General features: G+C 40.2%; 1 protein-coding gene across 1 annotated transcript in view; it reads left to right on the plus strand.

Moving 5' to 3' along the window:
* The first annotated feature begins 6942 nt into the window (after nucleotides 1–6942).
* The window catches only part of LOC127513821 (voltage-dependent T-type calcium channel subunit alpha-1I-like), an 81992-nt gene continuing 61681 nt past the window's right edge, over nucleotides 6943–27253 (plus strand). Inside the window, 2 exon segments of the mRNA XM_051895888.1 lie at nucleotides 6943–7410; nucleotides 25416–25706. Coding sequence (XP_051751848.1) covers nucleotides 25430–25706 — 277 coding nt within the window. The 5' untranslated portion in view covers nucleotides 6943–7410; nucleotides 25416–25429.

A 27253-nucleotide genomic window follows, 5' to 3' on the forward strand; every position in this document is an offset into this window, starting at 1 on the left:
GAAAAAAGTCTGAATTGTGAGATGTAAACTCGCAATTACAAAAAAGTCTGAATTGTGAGATGTAAACTCGCAATTACAAGAAAAAAGTCAGAATTGTGAGATGTAAACTCGCAATTACAAAAAAGTCAGAATTGTGAGATGTAAACTCGCAATTACAAGAAAAAAGTCTGAATTGTGAGGTGAAACTCGCAATTACAAAAAAGTCAGAATTGTGAGATGTAAACTCACAATTACAAGAAAAAAGTCAGAATTGTGAGGTGAAACTCGCAATTACAAAAAAGTCAGAATTGTGAGGTGAAACTCGCAATTACAAAAAAGTCAGAATTGTGAGATGTAAACTCGCAATTACAAAAAAGTCAGAATTGTGAGATGTAAACTCGCAATTACAAGAAAAAAGTCTGAATTGTGAGGTGAAACTCGCAATTACAAAAAAGTCAGAATTGTGAGATGTAAACTCACAATTACAAGAAAAAAGTCAGAATTGTGAGGTGAAACTCGCAATTACAAAGAAGTCAGAATTGTGAGATGTAAACTCACAATTACAAGAAAAAAGTCTGAATTGTGAGATGTAAACTCGCAATTACAAAAAAGTCTGAATTGTGAGATGTAAACTCGCAATTACAAGAAAAAAGTCAGAATTGTGAGATGTAAACTCACAATTACAAGAAAAAAGTCAGAATTGTGAGGTGAAACTCGCAATTACAAAAAAGTCAGAATTGTGAGGTGTAAACTCGCAATTACAAGAAAAAAGTCTGAATTGTGAGATGTAAACTCGCAATTACAAAAAAGTCAGAATTGTGAGATGTAAACTCGCAATTACAAGAAAAAAGTCAGAATTGTGAGATGTAAACTCGCAATTACAAGAAAAAAGTCAGAATTGTGAGGTGAAACTCGCAATTACAAAAAAGTCAGAATTGTGAGGTGTAAACTCGCAATTACAAGAAAAAAGTCAGAATTGTGAGATGTAAACTCGCAATTACAAGAAAAAAGTCAGAATTGTGAGATGTAAACTCGCAATTACAAAAAAGTCAGAATTGTGAGATGTAAACTCGCAATTACAAGAAAAAAGTCAGAATTGTGAGATGTAAACTCGCAATTACAAGAAAAAAGTCAGAATTGTGAGGTGAAACTCGCAATTACAAAAAAGTCAGAATTGTGAGGTGAAACTCGCAATTACAAGAAAAAAGTCAGAATTGTGAGATGTAAACTCGCAATTACAAGAAAAAAGTCAGAATTGTGAGGTGTAAACTCGCAATTACAAGAAAAAAGTCAGAATTGTGAGGTGTAAACTCGCAATTACCTTTTATATTTTTTTATTTTGTGGTGGAAAAAAAATCTTCCATAGTAACCAAAGGCCATGTATGTTGGATTTGTTGATGATCAATGGCAACAATTTCATGTTTTCATTTCAATAAAAGCTTCATGTACAGCTTTTACTACAATGATTCCAGTACCTCTATTCTATATACGCAGAATATGCGGTCTGTGTAGGGCACTATGGGGGCAGCATCAACGCTCAACAGAGTTCTGTATAGGGGACCATTTGACCAGTGGCTGCCCTGAGCAATTCTGTTACTTTTTTTTTTTTTTTTTTACGTACAATCTATAAAGTAATGACTCTTTCACTTGCCAAGAATGCACACATTCAACACTCAACCAAACATGCAGAATAGCGTACAGTAAAAGGAAACTGAATTATAAAAACAATGGATTTCATATTGTCTGCAGGCAGAACTGAAACATGACAGTAATGCAGTTTTCGTAATTCCATCAACTGTTAGTATTTTGACAGTCATTGCACAATGATTGACTACGTTCATGTTGAATAGAAAACTAGTGCTAGTGTTTTGACAGAATGATTCAGTTTTGAATCGGGTTTGCTGTGTTTTGATAGAGTTAGTATATGTAGAAAAAGTTTTTTAGCATTTTGAATTGTAGAGTTTGTATTTATTTAACAAAATATGGTTTTGGGCTGAATATTAACTATTTGGTTAATTGTGTGATGTAGGTGTGTTGCTGTGTTAAAGGGAACCCCTGGTGTTAAGACTTGTATGGCTTAATATAACTTAAATTATGTCTCTTACTGAAATATGTAGTAAAAACCCCATGAAAGATTTACGTTATTTAAAAAATTCACATCGTTTTATACATATTGTGGACAAAGGGCGGCGCCATTTTGTTTAGGTGCGCAGTCGATGACGTCAAATGGTTGCACTGATCGCTGCTCTGTTAACTTGATCCCACTGTGTCACAACAATGTCGTCTGTTCAGCCTTTTCAATTTGAGCCAGAGCGCGAAATGAGTGAGGATGAAAACATCAAAGACGTTAATTATGAATTATATCAAAACGAAGACGATCGGAGGGTTGAGGAGGCGAAAGTGGGGCAAAATGGATGGTGTCTCTGTGGCAATTGCTTGCCGATGCTAACCGAGAGGGAGAGTGTTTGCTGTAAGGAGGTGCAATTTCTCGCTGGATCTGTTCAAGGTAAGTTTATGGATCGGTCTAATGTTGTATGATTGATGTGTCATTACTGACTGACTGAATCGACGAACTGACGAATCATCAGGTTCCTCCACGAACAAGCTTGAACTTCCCCAATCAGTGACTGCGGCGTCATGTTTACATCCTGTCAGGATGGCATCGAGCGCGTCTTGTCTCTGCCGTTTCACAGCGCGGATTTCACTCCATATCCGAGGGCGTTTAGACTCCCAACGGTACGGCATTTGGTTTAAGCCTATGCTTATATCCATCACCACCTGAAAGCCACCACCAGTAGCTGTGGTCTACTAAAAGCCTTAAAGTCATCAGGGTTAAAGTGGAGAGAACAGAGACACGGGTCTTTAGGAAGTTTTGTTCATCCACAGGCATCTTCCCGTTTTTTCTCCTCTTCTTATCGTTAGGAAAGCAGTGAAGACATACACTGCCTCTCCTGTTGCCCTTCGATTGAAAATTACAGCCAAAAGCCACACAATGTGGCATCATATTGTATGCCGTGCATATACCCAACATCAGTTCTCATCAGCTGAACTAACTAGAAGGAAGTTCAGATGAGAGAGATTCAGTTGACATGGACACATGAAACAATAATGTGACGCTTGAGACCGCGAGAGGAGCATTTGACTGCTTGAAGTCTTGAAATTATTCCCATGCAACTATAGCTGTTGATTAACTAAAACATAATGACAGTGGAATTGGGGATGGGATTCTTTGTTCCCAGCCCCAATGTACACAACTACAAAAACAAATTTAAAAGTTTTTAAGGTTTAAGTGCGAAGTATTGTAACTGGCTCTATTTATTGTTGAGGCAAGTGAGGGCAAACTGAGAAGCCTAAAATCTTAACGTCCTAAATTAGGAACAAGTAATTGAACTAAAAAAGAGAATAAAGTTATAATAAACTCTTAAAGTCCTTCAAAATCATCCTAGAGATGAGAAAATCAGCCTAACTGTAGAATCATTGGTGTTTGTGAGACGCTAGAGGGCGCCAGAGTCAAACTCCTACAGAATCAAACTACGTCAACACTTCAGTTTAGAATTCTGTTAACAGTTTTAATTCTCTCTCTGTCTGTACATGTGTGTGTGTGTGTGTGTTTGTGTGTGTGTGTGTGTTTGTGTGTGTGTGTGTGTGAGAGTTAGCGAATCCTTTCACTTCAGCATTCAAATGTCCTAATTATTTACTCACCCCCATGTCATCCAAGATGTTCATGTCTTTCTTTCTTCAGTGGAAAAGAAATGAAGGTTTTTGAGGAAAACATTCCAGGATTTTTCTCCATATAGTGGACTTCACTGGGGTTCAACGGGTTGAAGGTCCAAATGTCAGTTTCAGTGCAGCTTCAAAGAGCTCTACATGATCCCAGACGAGGAATAAGAGTCTTATCTAGAGAAACCATCGGACATTTTATAAAAAAAAAATAAAAATTATATACTTTTTAACCACAAATGCTCGTCTTGCACTGCTCTGTGATGCTCCACGCATTACGTAATCACGTTGGAAAGGTCACACGTGACGTAGGTGGAAGTACCGCAGTAGGGCAAAAAACTCCATCTCATTTTCTCCTCCAACTTCAAAATCATCTGACATCGTTGTTTTACCTTTTTTTGTAAAGGCCGTTTGACTTATCGCCAGATCGGTACTTCCTCCTACATCACGCGTGACCTTTCCAACGTGATTACGTAATGCGTGGAGCATCACAGAGCAGTGCAAGACGAGCATTTGTGGTTAAAAAGTATATAATTTTTATTTTTTTTTTATAAAATGTCCGATGGTTTCTCTAGATAAGACTCTTATTCCTCGTCTGGGATCATGTAGAGCTCTTTGAAGCTGCACTGAAACTGACATTTGGACCTTCAACCCGTTGAACCCCAGTGAAGTCCACTATATGGAGAAAAATCCTGGAATGTTTTCCTCAAAATCCTTCATTTCTTTTCCACTGAAGAAAGAAAGACATGAACATCTTGGATGACATGGGGTTGAGTAAATTATCAAGAAATTTTTAATCTGAAGTCAACTAATCCTTTAATTATATCTGGCAGATTTTGAGCCCATAGGAGTGTTTGGTGAGATGTGTGAGATCTCTGCTCTGAGATACAGCGCCGCCCTGCTGGCGCCCACAGTCAGACACCTGCTCCATCAGAGCCTGCAGCAGCTGCTCATCGTGTTTGTGCTGCGCTGATGTGGATCATTCGACTGACAGCGGTATGTTGATGAAGTCTTGTAAACTATAATTATCACCTGCTGAGATGAATAGATGAATTTCATTAACACTTTATTCCTGTAAGTAGATGATTTGAGCTTTAATACTAAAATCGTTACAACACAGGCTACAGAAAGAGAACCTATTATGCCTTTTTACAATGTCTTGATGTTGTTTTTGTGCTCTACTAGAACAGGTTTTCCTGCTTGAATGTTGATTATTTTCCTCATATTCTCCATTGTTCAGCTCCTCTCTTCCCAGTCTGTCAGTAACGCTCTGTTTAGTTCCTGTCTCTATGAAGCCCCTCCTTCTGAAAAGCACAATGTGCTCTGATTGGTCAGCTGGAGCAGTGTGTTGTGATTGGCGTTTGGGAAATGTCCCGCCCCTTACCATAACTGCCAGTTTCAACACACTACTAACTAACTCAACCAGGCCCCGCCCCTTTTTTCTGCGCATTAATTATATAAATGAGGAATATTGTGAAGAAAACTCAAAATGGAGGCGTTTCAGAGAGTTCAGAAACACTGACACTGATATAGAGAAGAACTGGAACTTTACAGAGCTTTTTCATGCTTAAACAGCAACATTACACACTAAAGATGGGGGGAAAAAGCATTATCGGTCCTCTTCAAATCCCCACGTGAATGAGGATCCATTAAACTCCGCTATTAAGAGTCTGTCATGACATGAGTTTGAGGGCGAGGCTATATCCGACCAACGGCATTTAGGAAACCTGTTTGGAACACCTGCACATGCGCTCAGTGTTCTGGTTTTAACACCGATGTTCAGGTGTCATATTTGATGTGTGTGTTGTGAGTGTGTGTGTAAACTGATCAATATCACACATTTCAGCACAGTCCTCCTCGCTTCTGTCCATGTACTGCAGCCTGATTGTCCACCTGGAAATATCGATTATGGTTTAATATATAAATGCATTTATGGATTCACACCACTGCTGCTTGATAAAACACATCTTGGAAGAGCTGTCAGTGATGGTGCAGTGATTCTTATTACTTACAGTGAAGTGAATCATTCTGCTGAGTTATTTTTTATGATTCATTCAGATGCTCAACTCGCCGGCCACCTCAGACTGGACTGCAGAGATGACACTGGAATTTAAAGTACTTAATGAATCTGGAGTGTGTGTGTGTGAGTGAGTGAGTGAGTGAGTGAGTGGATTATTACACACACACACACACACACACACACACACACACACACACACACACACTCCATAGGTGAAGTTGTGTAATTGAACTGAAACTCATAGCGATCAATTCCACTGTCTGTCAGTCTGAAGGTCTCTGGTATGATTGAACACATGTAATCAAGCAGTCTGAGGAGATTCAATAAATCACTTCAAACTGGAATCAGACTGTCATTATTGTTTAGTCTGAATGATTATATAATTGATCTGGCTGTTGTGCTTGGTGTCAAAAGCACTTAAAGAGTTAGTTCACCCCAGAAATGAAATTTCTGTCATTAATTACTCCCCCTCATGTCGTTCCACACCCGTAAGACCTTCATTCATCTTCAGAACACAAATTAAGATATTTTTGATGAAATCCGAGAGGTTTATGACTCGTCCATAGACATAACATTAAGGTTGAACCACTGCAGTCACATGACTGTTTTAACGATGTCTTTAGTACCTTTCTGGACCTTGAAAGTGTTGATTATATTGCTGTCTATGGACGAGTCATACACCTCTCGGATTTCATCAAAAATATCTTAATTTGTGTTCTGAAGATGAATGAAGGTCTTACAGGTGTGGAACGACATGAGGGAGAGTAATTAATGACAGAAATTTCACTTTTGGATGAACTGACCCTTTAATGTGCATCAGAGAGAGAGCGAATCAGTAAACATCTGATCATCTTCTGACTCTGAATGCAAGGAAAGATTTGATAAGTGAAACATTAAAGAAATACTTCAAATGTTTCTGTGGAACATGCAAGGACAGATTTTGAAGAATCTTCATGCATCTCTGTTCTGAAGTCTTCTGAATGATTCTTGAACATTTCTGTCTTACTTTAAGCCATAGATAATAATTATGTTCCAAAAATATATATATAGCTAGCGGAGGAAAGTATATGTCTTCTTCTCTATGTCCCTAATATTAAAGTGATTGTTATACCCCCCCGCGCGCGCCAGAAGTGCTGTCTAGGTAGGAAGCACGCAAGGTTTTGAGGCAATCAATCACACATGGTCTTGCACCATTTATTCCCGAGCTTCGGGATGTGCACCACCGTCTCGCTCTCACCGAATCACCGGGAACGCGCGTTCCCGCGTGCGCTCACCTGAGGCGGTGGTGCGCGCGCTCAGGTGATGCAACAGCCTCCAGAACCCACGCGAGACGCTCTCGCGGCGATGTGATTGTATTCCCGCATCTTCAGGAACGTGTGGAGATGGAGGAGCGTTCGGCGAGCCTCGGTGTCTGTCTGACGGATTCGAGGGAAAAGCGTCTGAACATCATTCCTGAATCCAGAATCCAGCCGAGCTTCAGCCAGAACACATTCCCGCAGATCAGCCCGAGGAGTGTGTGGAAGAACTGAACCCCGTTTCAGCACATGAATGGATCTGTCATGTGGATTTGAGTGTTCTGGAGGAATTTCACACATTTAAACACAATAACGCGGATTCCTCCGGATCGTTGTTCTGTGAGAGACTCGTTCAGGATCATCTCGACACATCAAACTTTAATGACACAAATAAAGGTGAGTTCAGGAAATCGTCGCGCAAACTTTTCCATTCATCTGATCGCACGCGCGCACGCATGAATGAACAAACCGTTACATGGTGCGTCGCGCGCACAGAACCACTCCAAACCCAGATCTTCTCAAACATTCACATATATAAACACATGCATATATTTATATTAACATGGTCACATGACTTTAAGTATGGTCATATGCTGATATGTTCTCTATATGTCTGTTTTTTATTTACTAAGCATAAATGTTCCATTATTTATCTTAAAATATTTCGTTTTATTTCGGTTTGTGAATATTTTATGCGGTTAGAAGCCTAAATGTCCATACAATTACATTAAAATCTATCGATGTGAAAAATTAATGAGGATCGTTTCATAAGTTTACAGTCGAGCGCATCCGTTTTCCCTCTTATCTGTCATTCCCACCTGGTTATCCCGTGATTGATTATTGATTAACTGCTTTATTTATAACCAGACACCTGCAGACAGTGTAAGATATGGGGATAAAATGATTTTGTTTATTTATTGTGGTCATATACAGTCATCAGCAGCAGAACTCAGAGATGTGTTATTGTTTTATTTATAGCGCGCTGAGACAGGTGCGCGCTCCCGCGGGCTGTCAGGGCGTCTCTGTGCACGCGCTCACTGTAATGCGAGAGAGAGAGAGAGAGAGAGAGAGAGAGAGAGAGAGAGAGAGAGAGATTCAGCTGTCCGCGATTCATTCGTTTAGTTTGTTTGTGAATGACTCGTTCAGTCTGTTACAATTCATTATGGATTCCATCAGTTAACATAAACTACACTTCTAAAGTGCTTATTAATTTTAGCTAAAGTTAATTTCAACATTTACAAATTGTATTTTTACTGTAATACTGTATTGCTCATTGTTAGTTAATGCATTAATTAATGTTAACAAACTTTACCTTATTGTAAAGTTTTAAGGATTTTTTTTAAATATATATCTTGTTTGACTGAGATTATGGCAGTAAAGTGAGTGAAACAGTTTCATGTTGACTTAAATTGTTCATTTTTACCCTTTTCTGTAACTCTTTATAACACATTTTATTTTGAACCTAACAGTTCTTTAGATAGAAAGATAGATGAAAAGACCTGGTCATGAATGGTTTGTCTGTTTTCTGATCTCAAGCTTTCTGAGTTTGGATTCGAGAGTTTTGAGCGCATGGAAGCTTGTCATGAGAAAAAGCTCTTCCTCGTTCCTCAGCAGGATTAGATCCAGACCGCTTCACCTTTCATTTACGCTTGTGTTCAGGCTTCAGTAACACACACTCGTCTTTATTAATGTGTGTGTGTGGAGCGCTGGATGAGGACACACGTGACGGGTCGCAGCTGGTGTTCTGGTGTTTATGCTTTGAATCATTTACCGCTTTTCTGGCCGAACGGTTCTGAGAACGGTCAGGAACGGTTTCCACTTGATCTTGGTTCGGCATGGCATGTTTACAAGCCGTTCTCGGGCCGGAATTACATCTCATATGATGCATTTGTATTACATTCCAAAGAGCTTCGTTTTCAGTCCCACAGTGGAGAATGAAACCATATCCACTCCAGCCAGAGTGGAACGGTTAAGCAATGAGAACGGTTCGGCCCGACGGTGGAAAAGCAGCTTGTGATTGTGATTTAGAGCCGGTGAAGAACCCTGAGCAGAACTGCAGATTCACAGCTGCTCAGAGTGGCTGTTCAATGCTGAAGGATTGATATTGAGTACAACTTGTTCCAGAGTTTCAATCCGAGTCGATCACTAGTTTTCCAGCTGTCTGTGATCTTGTGCAGTTTTGGCCCTGTCCAGCAGAGAGATGAGGCCTTCATTATCTTTCAGGGCGACACATGGTCTTCAGTCTTTATTTGGATCCACACAGCTGCAGCTCTTCCTGGGGTCCACAAAACAACACAAAAACAAAGAAGATATACAAATATATTAGGATGCAACTAGTCTTTTGGTGTTTACATTATTGTAAACGTTAACTTGCAACAAATGAAAAACATGTAATGAGAAATTCAGCAATTTAAAGCACCAGGACATCAGACATACTTTTACTTTCCAAGCAGCAAAGCCTCAATTTATGAGTTCTCCTGCCAACTCAGTCTTTTATAGTTAATTGTGAACAAATGTATCTTGCTGTCCTTGAAGGAGGCTCGAACCTGAGCTAAACACCCCATAACAGTCCTGAGCAGAGGGAGAGAAAGAGAAATGGAGGAGGAGATGAGGAGGAGGAGGAGGGATGGGATGTCAGTGACTGCTGCTTATATGTGTTCGTAATGATGATTGACACGACTGAATGTTCAGTGAGTGTGTGTGAGTGAGTGTGTGTGTGTGTGTGTGTGTGTGTGTTTGTGTGTGTTGTAAGTGTGTGTGTGTTTGTGAGTGTGTTTGTGTTTGAGTGAGTGAGTGTGTGTTTGTGTGTGTGAGTGTGTTTGAGTGTTTGAGTGAGTGTGTGTGTGTGTTTGTGAGTGTGCGTGTGTGTGTGTGTGTGTGTGTTTGTGTGAGTGTGTGAGTGTGTTTGTGTGTTTATACAGTGTGTGTGTGTGTTTGTGAGTGTGTGTGAGTGTGTTTGAGTGAGTGTTTTTGTGTGTGTGTGTTTGTGTTTGAGTGAGTGTGTGTTTGTGTGTGTTGAGTGTGCATGTGTGTGTGTGTTTGTGAGTGTGTGCGTGTGTGAGTTTGTTTGTGAGTGTGCGTTTGTGTGTGTGAGTGTGTGTGTGAGTGTGTTTGTGTTTGAGTGAGTGTGTGTGTGTGTGTGTTTGTGAGGGTGTGTTTGTGTTTAAGTGAGTGTGTGTTTGTGAGTGTTTGTTTGAGTGAGTGAGTGTGTGTGTTTGTGAGTGCGTTTGAGTGAGTGTGTTTGTGAGTGTGCGTGTGTGTGAGTGTGTTTGAGTGAGTGTGTGTTTGTGAGTGTTTGTTTGAGTGAGTGAGTGTGTGTGTTTGTGTGTGTTTGTGAGTGTTTGTTTGAGTGAGTGAGTGTGTGTGTTTGTGTGTGTTTGTGAGTGTGAGTGAGTGTGTGTGTTTGTGTGTGTTTGTGAGTGTGAGTGTGTTTGTGAGTGTGTGTGTTTGTGAGTGTGTGTGTTTGTGAGCGTGTTTGAGTGAGTGTGTTTGTGAGTGTGCGTGTGTGTGAGTGTGTTTGAGTGAGTGTGTGTTTGTCTGAGTGTGTGTGTGTGTTTGTGTGAGAGTGTGTGTGTGTGTTTGTGTGAGAGTGTGTGTACTGGTTTGACCTACATTATAAATTACATTAGAATCGTCAGTGATGGAATAAATTGCGTTTCTTTTTATTTTCTGGTTTGTTGCACTGACCCACCAGCAATACCTCACCCAACACTGATCACTTCCTCACCCTCACGTCGTTCCAAACCTGTATGACTCTCTTTCATCTGTGGAACATAAAGAAGATATTCTGAGAAATGTCTCAGTGTTTTCTTTTGTCAATGAAAGTCATTGGGGTTCAGTATTGTTTTGCTCATTAAAATATCTCCTTTAGTGTTTCACAGAAGAAAGAAAGAAAGTCATACAGGTTTGGAACGACACAATCTCATGGAAACTCATTTTATGTTTTGGTGAATTGGCGGCTGGTTTTGTTCAATCTTATTCATGTTTTTGTATGATCTGTTACGCTCCAGTGTCACGTTTAGGGGTTTGACCTTCATGCTTTTTAATATATACATATATCTGTGAAGTTTTTAATCCGTTCTGCATCTCTTCTGACTCGTCTCTCTCCATGTGGGCGTCCTGTATCTCTCTCACATGATCTCTAGATGTTGATTGGTCCAGTGGGGATGCTGGTCTTTGACCGTACTTATCATAGATGGAAGATTAAGTGAAAACATGCTATCTGAACAGCAATCGCTTGCCTTTTTACCAGAATATGATCATAAAGAAACCTCTGGAGAGCTGTAGTGTGTCTCTGCCTGTGTTTCAGATCCTGTTGATTTGCTGTTGTGGAATTGAAACCCAATTCTGCCTCTGGATCAATAAAACTAATAACTCGCACTCAGACCTTGCTCTAGATCACACACACAAACACGCTCTCTTTCCACTTTTAATGGTTTCTTCTCATTAAACTCGTGTGCTAATTGCATCGAGGAGCAGAGCGGCGAGTTACGGGTCAGAGATCTCTCTCTCACGGCTCTGTGTTGTTCTGAACGGACTGAAGCGTCTGCTTTAAGCTCACAGAACACGCTGGGGTCAGTAAGTGTTCGGCCCGCAGTGTCTGTGAGTTATGACTGCATTAATATTGGATCAGCTGCAGACAGCGGACGCTCTGGTTTAGTTCTCCAGCGCTGGACTGAACCCATCCAGTTATTAAACCAGCGTCTCTGGCCATAAATACTGTGAGAACGGGCCTGTCCGGGAGAACCGCACGTAAATCACAGTCTGTCCAGTGTGAATCACAGATGAACGCTCAGGGTAACGCATGACAAGATTTCATGATGTATTTGCTGTCATTCACAAACACGCACACACACACACACACACATATATACATATATTAATTTAATGTTCATTTGAACTTGAAAATTACCGATGTTTTAGGATTGTGGCAAAATAAAAGCAAAGAAACATTATGATATAAATTGTATATTTCAAAGTGTAAAATGTATATTTTATTTCTAGGTCAGTAAATAACTGATGTTGCTCTTTTAATTCATTTCCATTTTTTCATTTAGCAGATGCTTTTATCCAAAGTGACTCTCATCCGAACTCAACAAATTGTGATTCTGATAATGTCATTTGTTATGAATAACTGTATTAAATTAGAGAAGAATGTAAAACGGCAGATTCAGCAGTGCAATCATAAACTGATGGACCCGCTGTACGATCATGAATACAAAACACTCCGTCTAGACCGATGGATGTCGTTAAACACATCACTGTGGATAATGTTCAGCTGATTTCTTAAAAGAAGCTGTGTTGTTTTGTCCTGATTTAACAGTGTATGTGTCACTGAATCTCTCTCTCAGTTTAGTTGTGAGCGGTGGGTTAATCTGGGTTAACTGATCACTGCAATAATAGCTGTATTGTAATGATAGTAATAAGTATTTTGGTGTTGCCGTGGAGACAGATGGAATAATGATCATGTGAGCATCAGTAATGATCATGTTCCTCCATTAGTGACGTATTGATTGTGTTTGCTGTTATTTATTCATCAGAGCAGCTTCAGTTCTGCACGTTCCTCTGATGTGGATCAACTACTCGTGTGTTTAGATGATGTGTGTGTGTGTGTGTGTGTGTGTGTGTGTGTGTGGGGAGTGGTTGGGACGTTGGAATTTTTCCCTCTTTTGCACCTCGCTTTTAAATTGCTAATTCAAATCGCTAATTAATAATAAATCCACCATTCAAGCAATTGCCGCCCCCGAATTGACGGTAATTCGCCGCATGAGCATTCATAACAGTGCAGAGCAGAGCGAGCGTTTTCAGTTAATACCTATGAAAGTTAAGCTTATAGGAATGAACAGAAAACGCTCGCTCTGCTCCACACCGTTATGAATGCCTGTGCGGCTGTGCGCATTTTACTTTCGCTTTCAAATTAGTGCCAATTCGAGGGTGGCAATTGCTTGAATGGTGGGTTTATTATTTTTCTGTGCCAAAAATACTCTTTCAAATCCTCATAGACTTCGGCAGCGCTGCACAGGTCACAGGACTTCACGAAATCAACAATGTTGTGAGGGAAAGATAACCTTGCTTCCCAAAGAACCCAGTGGAGCTGAGAGTTTTGTGCTCATGCATTACATTGGTGTATCGCTCTCTATATTTGTTATTAAAATACCCATAGAAACTGATAGTTTCAATCACTTTTTTATTGGTTAAAATGAATGGAGAATATCTCGTGTTTTTCCGTGGCTGCTCGAGCCCTCAGGATCGGTGCTTATGGTTTTATAAACAAGGCCCAGTTTTACACTGGATTTACAGATCATTTGAAACTGTGCGGTCACAGCGATAATCATCCCGGTCATGAGTCGGAACCGCAGGTGGAGAGTAAAACTGCTTCAAATGTCTGTTTTGTTGGCAATAGGCGCCTAAGTGCATATAATGTAAACAACACGAACATAGTGAAGTAATAAATTCATTATTCATCATTCACTATACGTTATATTCATTATAGTGATTCAAAAGTTATCCAGGGATAATGCGATGGTGTATTGTGTGTGTTTAAATACAGTTGTTTAGCTGACCATTGATAGCTTGCAGACGATCGCTACACAAAAGCTGCGCATGCTCGTCACTCTTTAGCTCCGCTCACACGACACGCCTCCAGGAGCTCGGCTGTTTTCGGAAAGACTCGGTACAGCGTATGTATCTTTTATAAATATGAGATTAATATGGAGATATGAAGGATGCACTACTACTCTATAGGTACTCAAGATTAACAAGAGATTGGCAGAAACTGTGTGTGATACCCCCCCCTTTAATGAAAAGCACAAAAACTAGTAATTCTTAGCAGGTTCCCTATTAGCATTGAGTTTAAAGCCAAAATATTGCCAAATAGGTGCTTTTACATTTCGCAACATAAATCTTCTGCCATCGTCTTGTCAGTCAGCTCCTCACACACGAAGTGAAATCTGACTCCTGCGTCTGATCTGTGCTGTGACTCTCTGCATTGAGCAGACACGTTCAGTTTTTAATTTTACTGTCTGTTCTCTAACTGAACTAAATTATTTTTATTACTATAAAAGTGTGAGTGACTATGAGAGAGAGGGAGAGCAAGTGTGTGTGTGTGTGTGTGTGTGTGTGTGTGTGTGTGTGTGTGTGTGTGTGTGTGTGGCGTCTCATTGCAGTACAGCAGAAGCATCTGGAGGTTTGCCACTCTATTAAACGACTCAATTAAATGACTTGGAGGGGAAGTTTGAGTCTGTCTGTGTGTGTGTGAGACAGGAGATAATAAAAAACGACACAATGAGTTTTCCTCTTTACCCAGAGGCTAAATCTCTGTACAAGAGTCTGTGTGTTCTTGTGAGGTGTGTGTGTTGGGCTGTGTATTCAACTAAATGGCTTTTGTTCACTTATTTCACATACTGCACCATTTTGTAATGAAAGTGAGACTGCATCAGTGTGTGTGTGTGTGTGTGTGTGTGTGTGTGCGCACTTATCTCATGTTGAAGACTGAATCCATGAACCCAAAAACCATGAACAATATGACAACACCATCATGATTCTTTTTCTCCTGTTATTGACTTCGTAGGTCTTTGTCATTTTTATTTTTGAATTAAAATGGTCTGAATGTGATGTTTCATATATCAGATCTGAAGGAAGCTCGTCTGAGCTGTAAGTTCAGCCTGTATCATCATGTCACTTAGAGACGCTGTGAAGTGAATGAGACGCTGAAACTGATCCTGCTGATTCACTGCTGCTTCTCTCTTGTTTAATTGCCCAGATGTTTAATTTTTTGCTTTCATATGCATGTTTAAATATGATCAAGCTCTCAGTTGACTCTAATTAGCCTGCAGAGATGATTGTGGTGAAGATGAGTCTCACAACAGGTGAATGTCTGTGACAGTAACAGTACATAACTGGAGTGTGTTGAATGAGGTGCAGCAGATAGTGTGACAATACCTTTTGTATACCCACAACACCATTGAAACACACCTAGCAACGTGTAGCAACACCTCTAGAAAAGCCTTAGCGACAACCCACAACACCATCGCAACGGCCCTGGCAAAGTGTAGCAACAACCCACAACATCATAGCAACACCTCTAAAAAGCCCAACACCATTGCACCATCCCTGCTAACCACTTAGCAACTACCTAGCAACAGCCCTAGCAACCACCTAGAAACATCCCTAGCAATCATTTAGCAGCACTTCATCAACCACCCACAACAACATAGCAACATCCCTAGTAATTATCTAGCAGCACCTTAGCAACCACCCACAACAATGTAGCAACATCTTTAGCAACCACACACAACACTAATGCAATGCCTTAGCAACCACACATAACACCATAACAACACCTCTAGCAACCACCTTAGAAACACCTTGGCAACCACCTAAAAAACAGAGCAACACCTCTAGCCAACACCCACAACACCATAGCAACATCCTTAGCAACACCTTAGCAACATCCCTAGCAATCATCTAGCAGCAGCTTAGCAACCACCCACAACACCACAACAACACCTCTAGCAACCACCTCAGAAACACCTTGGCAACCACCTAAAAAACAGACCAACCCCTCTAGCCACCACCCACAAGACCACAGCAAAATCCTTAGCAACACCATAGCAACATCCCTAGTAATCTAGCAGCACCTTAGCAGCGACCCACAACAACATAGCAACACCTCTATCAACCACCTTAGCAATGCCTTAGCAACCACCAAAACACCATGGCAACATCCTTAGCAACCACCAAAACAGCATACTGTGGCACTGTAGCAGTGACGTTTGTGCAAGTGAACATTATTGTTCTTTTCTAAAAATCTAGTGTATAAATTAGAATGTTGTGTGTGTAATTGCTGACTTGAGCAGTTGATGTCACTTCAGACAGCTGCCTGTGTGTGTGTGTGTGTGTGTGTGTGTGTTCTGTCAGCAGATGTTGTCATATCATAGCAGCAGCACTCCTCTCTGTCTCTCTCTGTTACCGCGGAAACACCAAGGTGATGCTCAGAAGGTTTTCATGTCTTTGGTGAAATGATGGTGTTATTAATAACCATCATCAATATTTCAGTCCATTCAGGAAAAGCCGGAGCAACGACACACGTCTGACTCAGTTCTGCTGCTTTTACTCCTCAATAGATGATTATAAAACTGATAGCTCGACTGTAAACTCTGCCTCTGAGGTCATTGTAAAATGCAGATAAACACTCACGACACATTCTGTATTAATGCACAGTATTAATCTGTATCGCTGCATCATAAACAGCAGTTACAGAATTCTCAAAGAAATTGTGCATTCCTATTAAATGTGATCAATAAATGTAATGGTTCATTGAACATCGATGTCTGTGATCATATTGTTCATGTTGTGTCTAAAAACAGCTCTTCGCTGTGTTAAAGCCACTCATGTTTTCTGTGTCTTTATGGCTTTATTTCAGGCCATCGTGATTTGATGCTCATAGTCAAATTAGTATTTGTTGAGTAAGATGGTACTTACTGTAGAAATTATGGCTTGAAAGTGCCTTACATGAAAGTCCTGCACTTTGATTTACACTATGGTACTGAATGATGACTATATTTATGTTGAACTGCAGGTCCTTCAGAGAACTTCACATAAATCTGTGTGTGTGTGTGTGTGTGCGTGTGTGATTCAGAGAGTGTTTTGAGAGCACTTCATGAGACTCTCAGTCTGAACATCAGGACGGTTGAGCGGATGAACGCTGAAGCCCGTCTGTGTGACAGCAACACTGATTGTTTAGTGTTTAATGAGTCCAGACTCAAACGCCACTCATGCAGCTGTGTGTGTGTGTGTGTGTGTGTGTGTGTGTGTGTGTGTGCATGTTTATAGCAGTGCTTACACATGGAATACCATATATAATAGTGTTATTTAACTTTAGCAAAACAATGTCAAATTCCTGTCCTGTGCTGTTTGACTTCAGTAGTGCTAGAAACATTAGTTCACAAAGATGAGCAAATATTCTTCTGATGTCAGATCAGTTTATTTAAACAGGAAGAGATTGTGTTAAATTATTTGTGCGTTACCTAATTACTATTCATGAGTGTAAATATCACAATATTACATTACCTCATTATTATTCATGAGTCAAATATCATAATCAAAGAAACATTTAGGAGATGAAGAGTGTGAAAATGTCCACAGAGAATAAGAGAGAGAAGAGTTTATTTATTTTATACAGTTTTGCTCCTGGAATCTGATTTGTTGAGAGGCATTCTGAGTGTTCCAGCAGTGTTCTGAGTGTTCTGATTGGTTGAGTGTCACTCTGAGTGTTCCAGTAGTGTTTCAAGTGTTCCGATTGGTTGAGTGACACATTGAGTGTTCCAATTATTTCAACTGACTTGCATTCTGAGTGTTCCAGTAGTGTTTTGAGTGTTCCGATAGGCTGAGTGACACTCTGAGTGTTCCATTAATGTTCCATAATCATTTCAATAGACTGAGTTGCAGTGTTCCAGCAGTATTTGATTGGTTGAGTGGCGTTCCGAATGGTCAAACAGTGTTCCAATTGTTCCAATAGTGTTCCACATGTTCAGACTGTTCGGGTGACACCCATGTTCAGTTAGTGTTCCAATTGTTTGAATTGGCTGAGTTGCGTTCTGAGTGTCCCAGCAGTGTTTTAAGTGTTTGTTTGATTGGTTGAGTGAGTGGTGTTCCAAATGATCAAATAGCGTTCCGAGTGTTCTGATTGAATGTCAGTCTTGATGCTATGTGCTGAGTGTTCCAATTAGTTCAGTGTCACTCTGCTTGTTCAAAGTGTTCTGATTGGTTGAGTGACATTCCAACATTGAGTGTTCCATCAGTGAGTGTTCCGATTGTTCAGACACTATGTGCCTCTGCTGGTGTGTTTGTGTGTAACTGATCCTGATCCACTTTGGCCTCTTCTGGATCTTTGTTGACTGTGTGGAATTGAACAGAATTACTGACCATATTGTGTGAAAAGCCTATTATCTGATTAAAAAAACTCCTTGGTTATAGTGCTTTTAAATTGAAGTTGATTTATTTTTAACTGTTGTAATAAAAGGAACATCACACTCACTTTGCTGCTGGTCTGAACATTAGTCATGTGATCACTGCTGTCCAATCACAGCCATGATGTGTGATTTCCCCCCCCCCACACACACATTTATCTAGTCTTGTGTTTTATTTTATTTATTAATCATTTTTACCGTCGAGGACATCTGCTGAGAGGGGTGTTGTCAGATTATTTCACTTCAGGACACAAACACAATTACCAAGAAGCTATTTGCAGTGGGGTTGTTTATTAGCAGGTGGGATTAATTACAGGGTGAAACAGGAGAGAGACTGTGTGTGTGTCTGTGTGTGTGTTGCCCACGCAGAGAGATCAATCCTGAGCTGCTCTACGTAGACTCTACATGAAACGTTACCACTGAAATCCGTCTGACTGTCAGTCTGTCTGTCTACACTTTATTTTAACATGATGTTGTTAATTACACAAATAAGTACTGAGTAATATTAATTAACTACATGCACTTACTAATAGATTAGGGTTAGTTCCTTGTAATTATGCATCATTTACTGTTATTACTATAGTATGCACTTACAACATGTGTAACTATGTCACCTTAAAAAAAGTGTTGCCACATTTGTTAAATGTGTTTAATTGTCATAAACATAGTCATAATTTGTCTGTGTGTGTGTGAGTGTGTGAGTGTGTGTGAGTGAGTGAGTGAGAGAGAGAGAGTGTGTGTGAGTGTGTGTGTGAGTGAGTGTGTGTGTGAGTGTTCTGTGTTTGCACATTTTCTTGTTCTTTTTCGTCTCGTGTCTCATTCTTTACCTCCCTCTGTTTCTGACTCTGTTAAACAAGTGTGTGTAGGTGTGTGTTTTACACTTATATAAATTGTCACGTTATGCAACGTGAGGTGTGTGTGTGTGTGTTTACGCTGTGTGGATTATATAGAGCTCAATATAGACGTGAGCTTATAGATCCTGAGATATTTCTGTGTGTGGATGTTGAGGTTCTGTAATCACACTGAACATTCGCGTTTTTCTTTGTGTTTCAGAGCAGAAGGAATGAGCTCTGTGCTCACAGATGTGTGTCTTCAGTTGTTTTGAGTAATTCTGTATCATAAATGTTCTGTATCTTCAGACAGGCCGCTGTGTGTGTGTTTGTCTGGGTTCGAGTCTTTCAGAGAGCTGCAGTGTTTGAATTACAGTAATGTCTTATTCACAGTGTCCCAGTTCTTCATGATGACCCTCATCTATCGCGAGCTGGGCGCGACTCACACTCCTGTAGAGATCAGCAGACGTCTGGAGCTCATAATACCTCATAAAGACAGGAAATCATGTTCAGATAGAAACACGGCTGGATTCTGACATGTCATATCATACACTAGTAAAGCTCTTTTATTCAGTTTTTTGTCACAACGCTGAGAGAAGTTTAACTTCATGCAAATGAGCAGCGATGGCTAACTAATTTGTTTAAATCTGCAGCTCTTGTGTGATGTAGTGTTGTCTCTGCATTGACTCAGCATTGTCTCAGCGTCGTCTCTGCGTTTTCCCTGTGTCATCTCTGCATCATCTCTGCATTTTCACTGCGTTGACTCAGCATCATCTCAACATTGTCTCTGCGTCGTCTCAGCATCGTCTCTGCGTTTTCCCTGCATTTTCCCTGCATCGTCTCAACGTTGACTCTGCATTTTCCCTGTGTCGTCTCTGTGTTTTCACAGCATTGTCTCTCTGCGTTGTCTCAGCATCATCTCAGCATCGTCTCTGCATTTTCCCTGCATTGTCTCAGCATTGTCTCTGCGTTTTCTCTGTGTCGTCTCAGCATTGTCTCAGTGTCCTCTCTGTGTATTCCCTGCGTCGTCTCAGCGTCATCTTAGCATTTTCCTTGCGTTGTCTCAGTGTCGTCTCTGCGTCTTCTCTGTGTCATCTAAGCGTTGACTCTGCATTTTCCCTGTGTCATCTCAGCATTGTCTCAACATTGTCTCAGCGTCGTCTTTGCATCGTCTCAGCGTCATCTCAGCATCGTCTCTGCATTTTCCCTGCGTTGTCTCAGTGTTGTCTCTGCATTGTCTCAGTGTTGTCTCTGCGTTGTCTCAGTGTTGTCTCTGCGTTGTCTCAACGTCGTCTCAGCATCGTCTCTGCATCGTCTCTGCATTTTGCCTGCATTGTCTCAGTGTTGTCTCTGGATTGTCTCAGTGTTGTCTTTGCGTTGTCTCAGTGTTGTCTCTGCGTTGTCTCAACGTCGTCTCAGCATCGTCTCTGCATCGTCTCTGCATTTTGCCTGCATTGTCTCAGTGTTGTCTCTGCATTGTCTCAGTGTTGTCTTTGCGTTGTCTCAGTGCTGTCTCTGCGTTGTCTCAATATCGTCTCAGCATCGCCTCTGCATTTTGCCTGCATTGTCTCAGTGTTGTCTCATCTCAGCGTCATCTCAGCTGGTCGTTCTGGCGTAGAACCTGGAAGCGCTGAATGTAAACAGAATATGAGAATGACACAGAAGAGAAGATATAGAGACAGAGCATATTTAGGCCACGCCCACACTGGGCCAATCCAACCCTCTCCATTGGCTTTGTATTGCATGAAGCTGCCTCCTTGACATTTCTTGCTTCTAACAAAAGACAGAACAATGCCTAAAAGCTGCTGTGTGACAGGGTGTACACCAAACAAGTAAAAAAACTCAGAACTAAGTTTTTATGAGCTACCGAACCCTAAAAGCCAGCCTTTAAGGAGACAAAAGTGGATACAGGCAATAAGACGTGAAGCATCAGCAGGAAGAATGGGTAAATTTTGGGATCCTGACACTCAGTATGCCTCAGTAAGCCTACGTGTGCAGTAAACATTTTGTCTCTGGTAAGTCAAATATCCAAATGTCAGTTTTATATATTATATTTCCTGTCACTGATTACGTTCCCCTCCAGTGGGCGTAGTTCTCAGAGTAATATGACACATTGTGCTCTGTCTCAATCACCTGTATCCACTTTTGTGTCCTTAAACGCTCATTTTTTTTTGGGTCGACAGCTTATAAAACTTAGTTCTGGGTTTTTTAGCTTGTTTTCTGTACACCTTGTCACATAGCAGCTTTTAGACGTTGTTCTGTTTTTTGTTATAAGTCAGAAATGACAAGGAAGCAGCTTCATGCAATACAAAGTCAATGGAGACGGTTGGATTGTTTTCCCCCCTGGTACCTTTCTGGATCTTGAAAGTGGTAATAACACTGCAGTCTATCGGAGGTCAGAAAGCGCTTAGATTTCCTCAAAAATATCTTAATTTGTGTTCTGAAGATGAACGAAGGTCTTACGGGTGTAGAACGACATGAGGGTGGGTAATTAATGACAGAATCAACTAACCCTTTAATATTCACACACACTGGTCCATATTGCCATTTGATTCAGCTCTATGTCTGATTTATTCATCCAAAATATACCAAATTCCATGACATTCCACCTTATTCAGTAAATTCCATTTTTATGACCGGATTCTGTGATTCTGAGTTTTCTGCATCACACAAATCATAGGGCCCAATGGACGGGGAACAGATTACTGCTTCTCTCTCAGACAGGAAACACACACCGCTGATTTATTACACACATCACATGCTATTTTTACCAGTGCTGCAGTGACAAAACACAGCAGATTTAACAGCTTAAAGCACCTTATTCTGTCGGATTTAAAATGATACGGTCATAATTTAGTTTCTCTTGACCGTTACAATCAAACAGGCTACTGTACATTACAGACTCGGACTCGTTTAGTTCTGTATGTAAATGAGCTGTGCTCTGATTGGCTGTCCATCAGTTGCTCAGTTCTGTTGTATGTTAATGAGATCATGTGATGTCATGAAGGTTTGTGAGAGAACGCAGTGCTGTTTTCCGTCATGTGACTCCTTTAAAGAGCGCGAGTGGAGTGAGATGGAGGTTTGTGTCCGTCAGGATGTTTATACAGCAGATTTCCGCTTCGACTGTAAACAGACGTCAGATTCTCGGCACACACATCTGTTTGTGTCATATTTTCTCCCAGGTTTTCACCTGTAACAGTAATATTTTGTGTCAAAGCTAGTTTTTCATGGCTTTCTCTCTTTCTGAGCCATCAGATTTCAACCGGATGTAGTTTTTCCCTCATGTCTGTAAACGTCTCTGCTCATGTGAATGAGACGCTCCAGCTTCACTCATTATTGATTTAATTGCATTTCTTTTCTTTTACAGTTTTAACATACTGTGAACAAAACAATACACTTACTGTGATGCATATTTGTCAGTCATACATAAATGAGTAAGAATGATGTTTAATGTAATAGTACTAATGAACTGAATGTGTTTTAAATGCACAATGTTACATTCCCACAATTAACAGATTTATGTTGATTCTATGGGATTTAAATCATTTTGTAAATATGATGCATAAAATGCAAGCAAATACATGCAGATACTTCATAAACGATGCCATGATTCATTGAGTGTAAAACGGACCTTAATGTGAAGTTTCTTATGGATTGTGTGTGAGTCTGTTATGATGGCCAAGGTCATTCCAGCAGGTGTTCGTTAGGTAAATAAGGAAACGGCCGTATGCAAATGTCATTAGTTTGGATCCCACAATGAGGCACCTGCATCTCCTGCTGATTGGAGGAGAGACGAGAGGAGACGCACGCACTCAGGCTGCGTCCGAAATATCATATTTTCCTACTATATAGTGTGCGAAAAACAGTATGTGACAAAAGTATGTCGGAATTCACAGCACAGCGAATGTGGTACGTCTGGATTACATTCATACTACACACATTCATACTATAAAGAACCAAACATACTTTTTTAGTAGTCGCACATAATTCAAAATAAGTACCTACTCAAAAGTGACAGACACAATGAAGGAGTCATTAATCTTCTGTGTCTGTACTGAAGTTCTCTGCTGTTCTAGATTGATCTTGTTGTGTTTGTCATTTTGCGAATGCATGCGTTGTAGAACTTTATACAGTAGATTGCTTTAAAGCAGCAGCTTTACAGTTTTAAACACCAAAAACAGTATCAGTGTCTCTTTCAATTAGAAGTACAGTTTCTACTATAAGACAGCTCTCCAGTGTGTTCATGTTTTTTCTCGCGCCTGACCTCGATGGTCTGAACTACGGCCCAGTAGTGCACAACACAACGAAATTAAAAAAGCAAACATAAGTTCACAACACAACAGAAAACAGAAATGCTCCCGACCACTAGGTGGCACTTAGAGCTCGGTAAAGTTAGCTTTCCTTGCCACTGTTCTATAAAGTCGACAGTCTTACAAAGATATCAATACCATGATTCGTTTTAAGTATGTAAACATTGTATATCAACATGAAATATTAATTCAAAATCAACTACGTGCACAATAGCTTCATATTTATACCTGTGAATGATTTGACGCGCTACCACGGTGCATGATGAAGGGAACGTCTGCCAATTCCAGCAAGTGGTTAAAACATATAATTTGTATTCATTACAATGACTTTGTTTAACATTTAAAAACAGACATGTTCAAATTCCAAAGCTTGTTAGTTCCTGTTGGTAAGACTGACGAGCTTTGGAATTTGAACATGTCTGTTTTTAAATGTTAAAAGTAATTTGAATGAATACAAATTATACGTTTTAACCACTTGGTGGAATTGGCAGATGTTCCCTTCATCATTCGCCATGGTAGCGCGTCAAATCATTCACAGGTATAAATATGAAGCTATTGAGCAAGTAGTTGATTTTGAATTAATATTTCATGTCGATATACAGTGGTTACATACTGTTGAAACTAATCGTGGTATTGATATCACTGCCGACTCTGAACACTGGCAAGGAAAACTAACTTTACCGAGCTCTGAGAGCCCCCTAGTGGTCGGGAGCATTTCCGTTGTGTTGTGAACTTATGTTTGCTTCTTTAATTTCGTTGTGTTGTGCACTACTGAGCCATCATACTGAACAGAAGAAATGAACTGGAGAAATTTACACATCAAAGAAGGCGGAGCCTCAGAGCCACACCCACTTAATACATCATCACTGCATGGACCAATGGCAGTTTGAAGGTGTTTACCAGCCGGAGTGAACTTTTTGGAAAGTTCACTTTGGCAAGCTGTTTCAAACTCCAGAAATGAACATCGTTTTTGCCTGGTTTTGTTCGAGATGACGTCACAGCAGTTCATTCTTTGATTTTGCTTGAATTATATCAGGGCCTCTAGTGGCAGTCTGAGAAACACCTGAGAAGCAGGAGACTCACTTCAGCTCAGGTGACTCAGGTGTCAGTGAGAATATGAATAGTAAAACACGTGTGTGTGTGTGTGTGTGTGTGTGTGTGTGTGTTCAGCTCCAGCTGCGTCTGTCTGACCTGGAAACCCTCAGACTGCGTTCCTTACTGTAACATCTCTGCATTTTTACATATTAATGAAAACATGATTTAGTGTGTTTATTCATCTGTTTACCCCGTGGAGACACAGTGTAGCTGATTTCAGGCTTTACTGTCTTTGTTCAGACATTTGGACACACACACACACACACACACACACACACACACACACGCTCAGGGAGGGAAGGAGATGGATTGAGATGGTGAACAGGTTAAACACATCGTGATGGGGAACATAACAGGGATCATTACACTGACAGCATCCAAAATAAACACTCATCAGTGTGCTAATGTGAGTGAAAACGATCTTTGTGAGTAAATACCTTCGCATTTGTTCATGTGACAGGCACATTTATCAAAAATGACATTTCATTCACGGTGTACATGTTCCCAGTTATGCGTTCAGTGGGAATTGAAGCACAAGCCTCATGGTCAAACTGTTTGAGCCACATGAACACCACAACTCAGATTAAATGAGTAACTAGTTAGTTAACTGGTTAGTTAACACATGATTTAAATCAGACTGTTTTGTATCTATCTCTGCTGAAAGCTGTCTTTCTCCAGAACTGACACACGTGGAATATTCTTCACACTAAAGGGATCGTTCACTTAGAAATGATCGTTCTGTCATCATTTACTCACCAAACACAAAAAGAGATATTTTGAAGAACGTCAACAATACTGGACCCCACTGACTTACACTGTATGGAAATTTAAGTCTTTAAAATGTCTTCTTTTGAGTTCCAATGACATGAGGGTGAATAAATGATCATTTCTGACTGAATTATCTCTTTATACAATCAACACTGAAATATGAAGACCAGAATGTTTCTTTAGACCTTCAGTGTTATTTAGAGCAGCTCATTCTTTATGTGCAGCTACAGGAGTATTTATAACCAGCCCGTTTATTTAGCTTTCACCAGTAGTCCAGCTTTACCAACCGCTCGACATACTCATTTATTCATCTGTATTAATAGATAAATGTGTGCAGGATTAACTCTTCCAAGGACTTCAGGAAAACTCTGTTATAAAAGAGCTTGGTGTTCCTAGTTTAACTTCATTAATGCTCTCTTTCATTGCAGGCGTGTCCAAAGCCATGACATCAGAGGAGGAGGGGCCTGCTGCTGTGGGGGCGGAGCCACACGTGGACCTGCATGCCTCTCCTGGCTGGGATGGGCTTGTTGAAGAAGAGGCGGAGCCTGCTGAGCAGGAGGAGGCGGGGCCGGCGGAGCAGGCGCAGGAAGTGGCTGATGATGTCAGCAGTGAGTCGAGCGCTCTGGTCGTCCCGTACCCAGAGTTGGCGCCCATCGTCTTCTTCTGCCTCAAACAGACCACGTGTCCTCGCAACTGGTGCATCCGGATGGTGTCCAGCCCATATCCTTTAATGTCTGCGCATTTAACACTGTGTTAACCGGGCACAATGTGATAAAGATTTTGTGTGTGATTTTTAATTTTGTCAGTCTCAAGGCCTGATATACACACAGTTACTCAAAGGTGTTTGACAACCCGTCAAAATAAAAGTTCAGTTTAACTTGAAGAAATTGTGACAGAAATATATTACTGTTGTGCAGTAGAATGAATAGTACTTCTCAAAATGATAAGAATTTTGTATTACATCATAAATCCAGAAAAAATAAAACCAACAAAAGAATAAATTTGAAAAAATTATTCTAGAAAAATTGAAATGGAAAAAAAAAGGAATTTGGGATAAAATAAAATGGAATTTAGGGAAAAATAAAATGGATTTCATAGGGCCCTAAACAATTTTTTTTTCTTGTTAAACCTTTAATATTATTGTTTTTAAATTTGACAAGTTTCATAATTTCATGATCAGACATGCTTTTTAATTACTAAAATTTAATTTAACCATTAAAACATTTCAGAAAAATTTTAATGGAAAAAAAGAAAACAGAAAAAAATGTAATCTGGGATAAAATAAAACAGAATTTGGGGGAAAATAATAGATTTCATAGGGCAGCACAGACAGTGTATATATGTTTTACATCATAAATCCAGACAAAATTATAACTGGCAAAAAAAAAAAAAAAAATTAACTTAACCATTAAAACATTCCAGAAAAAAAAATGGAATCTGGGGTAAAACAGAATTTGGGGAAAAATAACGGATTTCATCGGGCCATAATTAGTGCAGTGGTGTGCTAGTTAGCCCCGCCCACAGTCAAATCTCATTGGTCCATGAACCTGCGCCACACACCTGCATATTAAACTCATATCATTGGATCTGCGTCACATGATACGAAACATGCGGTTTATCCGCGTCACATGGTGTCTGCATAGGACACGCTCTGCTTCAGCGACGAACATCTTCTCATTCCCAGGGTGACTTTCAGCACAACTGTGAATAACAATGAACCGTTTTCTGTGATGAAAATATAATGACACAATATAATGATAAATCAGCGGTGGAGCCGTACACTTCAGTGTTTTTGTTCTGAGAATATAATTACAGTGTGTGTGAGATATTACAGCTGGATATTTTTCCTCTTAAAGATTCTCTTACTTATAATGCCTGTTATTTCAGCTCAAATGTGACGGAGCAGAACTCTTCTGAAATGTCATTCTCACTCAACTATAGTCCTGCACAGCATTCAGGTGGCATATAATTGGTTTATTCTGGCCAGGAACCGCCCACTTACACAGTCTGACTGACATCTGAAGTGATGGAGTGGTTTTTATGTGATGCTTAGGCCATGTTTGTTCATCTGAGATCAGATATAGATAACTCATACAGCACAGGCTCATGATGGTGAATATCTAACATGCTACTGAGTGTGAAAAAAGATCTGATGTGATGAAACTCGGGTTGCATGATTTAGCAAAAATTCAGATCATGATTTTTCATCTAAAAATTGTGATTTGCTGTGCTTGTTTGACAGTAGAAGCAATCAGCTTAAGTAATA

Source organism: Ctenopharyngodon idella, chromosome 6 (assembly GCF_019924925.1).
Source record: "Ctenopharyngodon idella isolate HZGC_01 chromosome 6, HZGC01, whole genome shotgun sequence".
In the NCBI taxonomy this organism is placed as follows: domain Eukaryota; kingdom Metazoa; phylum Chordata; class Actinopteri; order Cypriniformes; family Xenocyprididae; genus Ctenopharyngodon; species Ctenopharyngodon idella.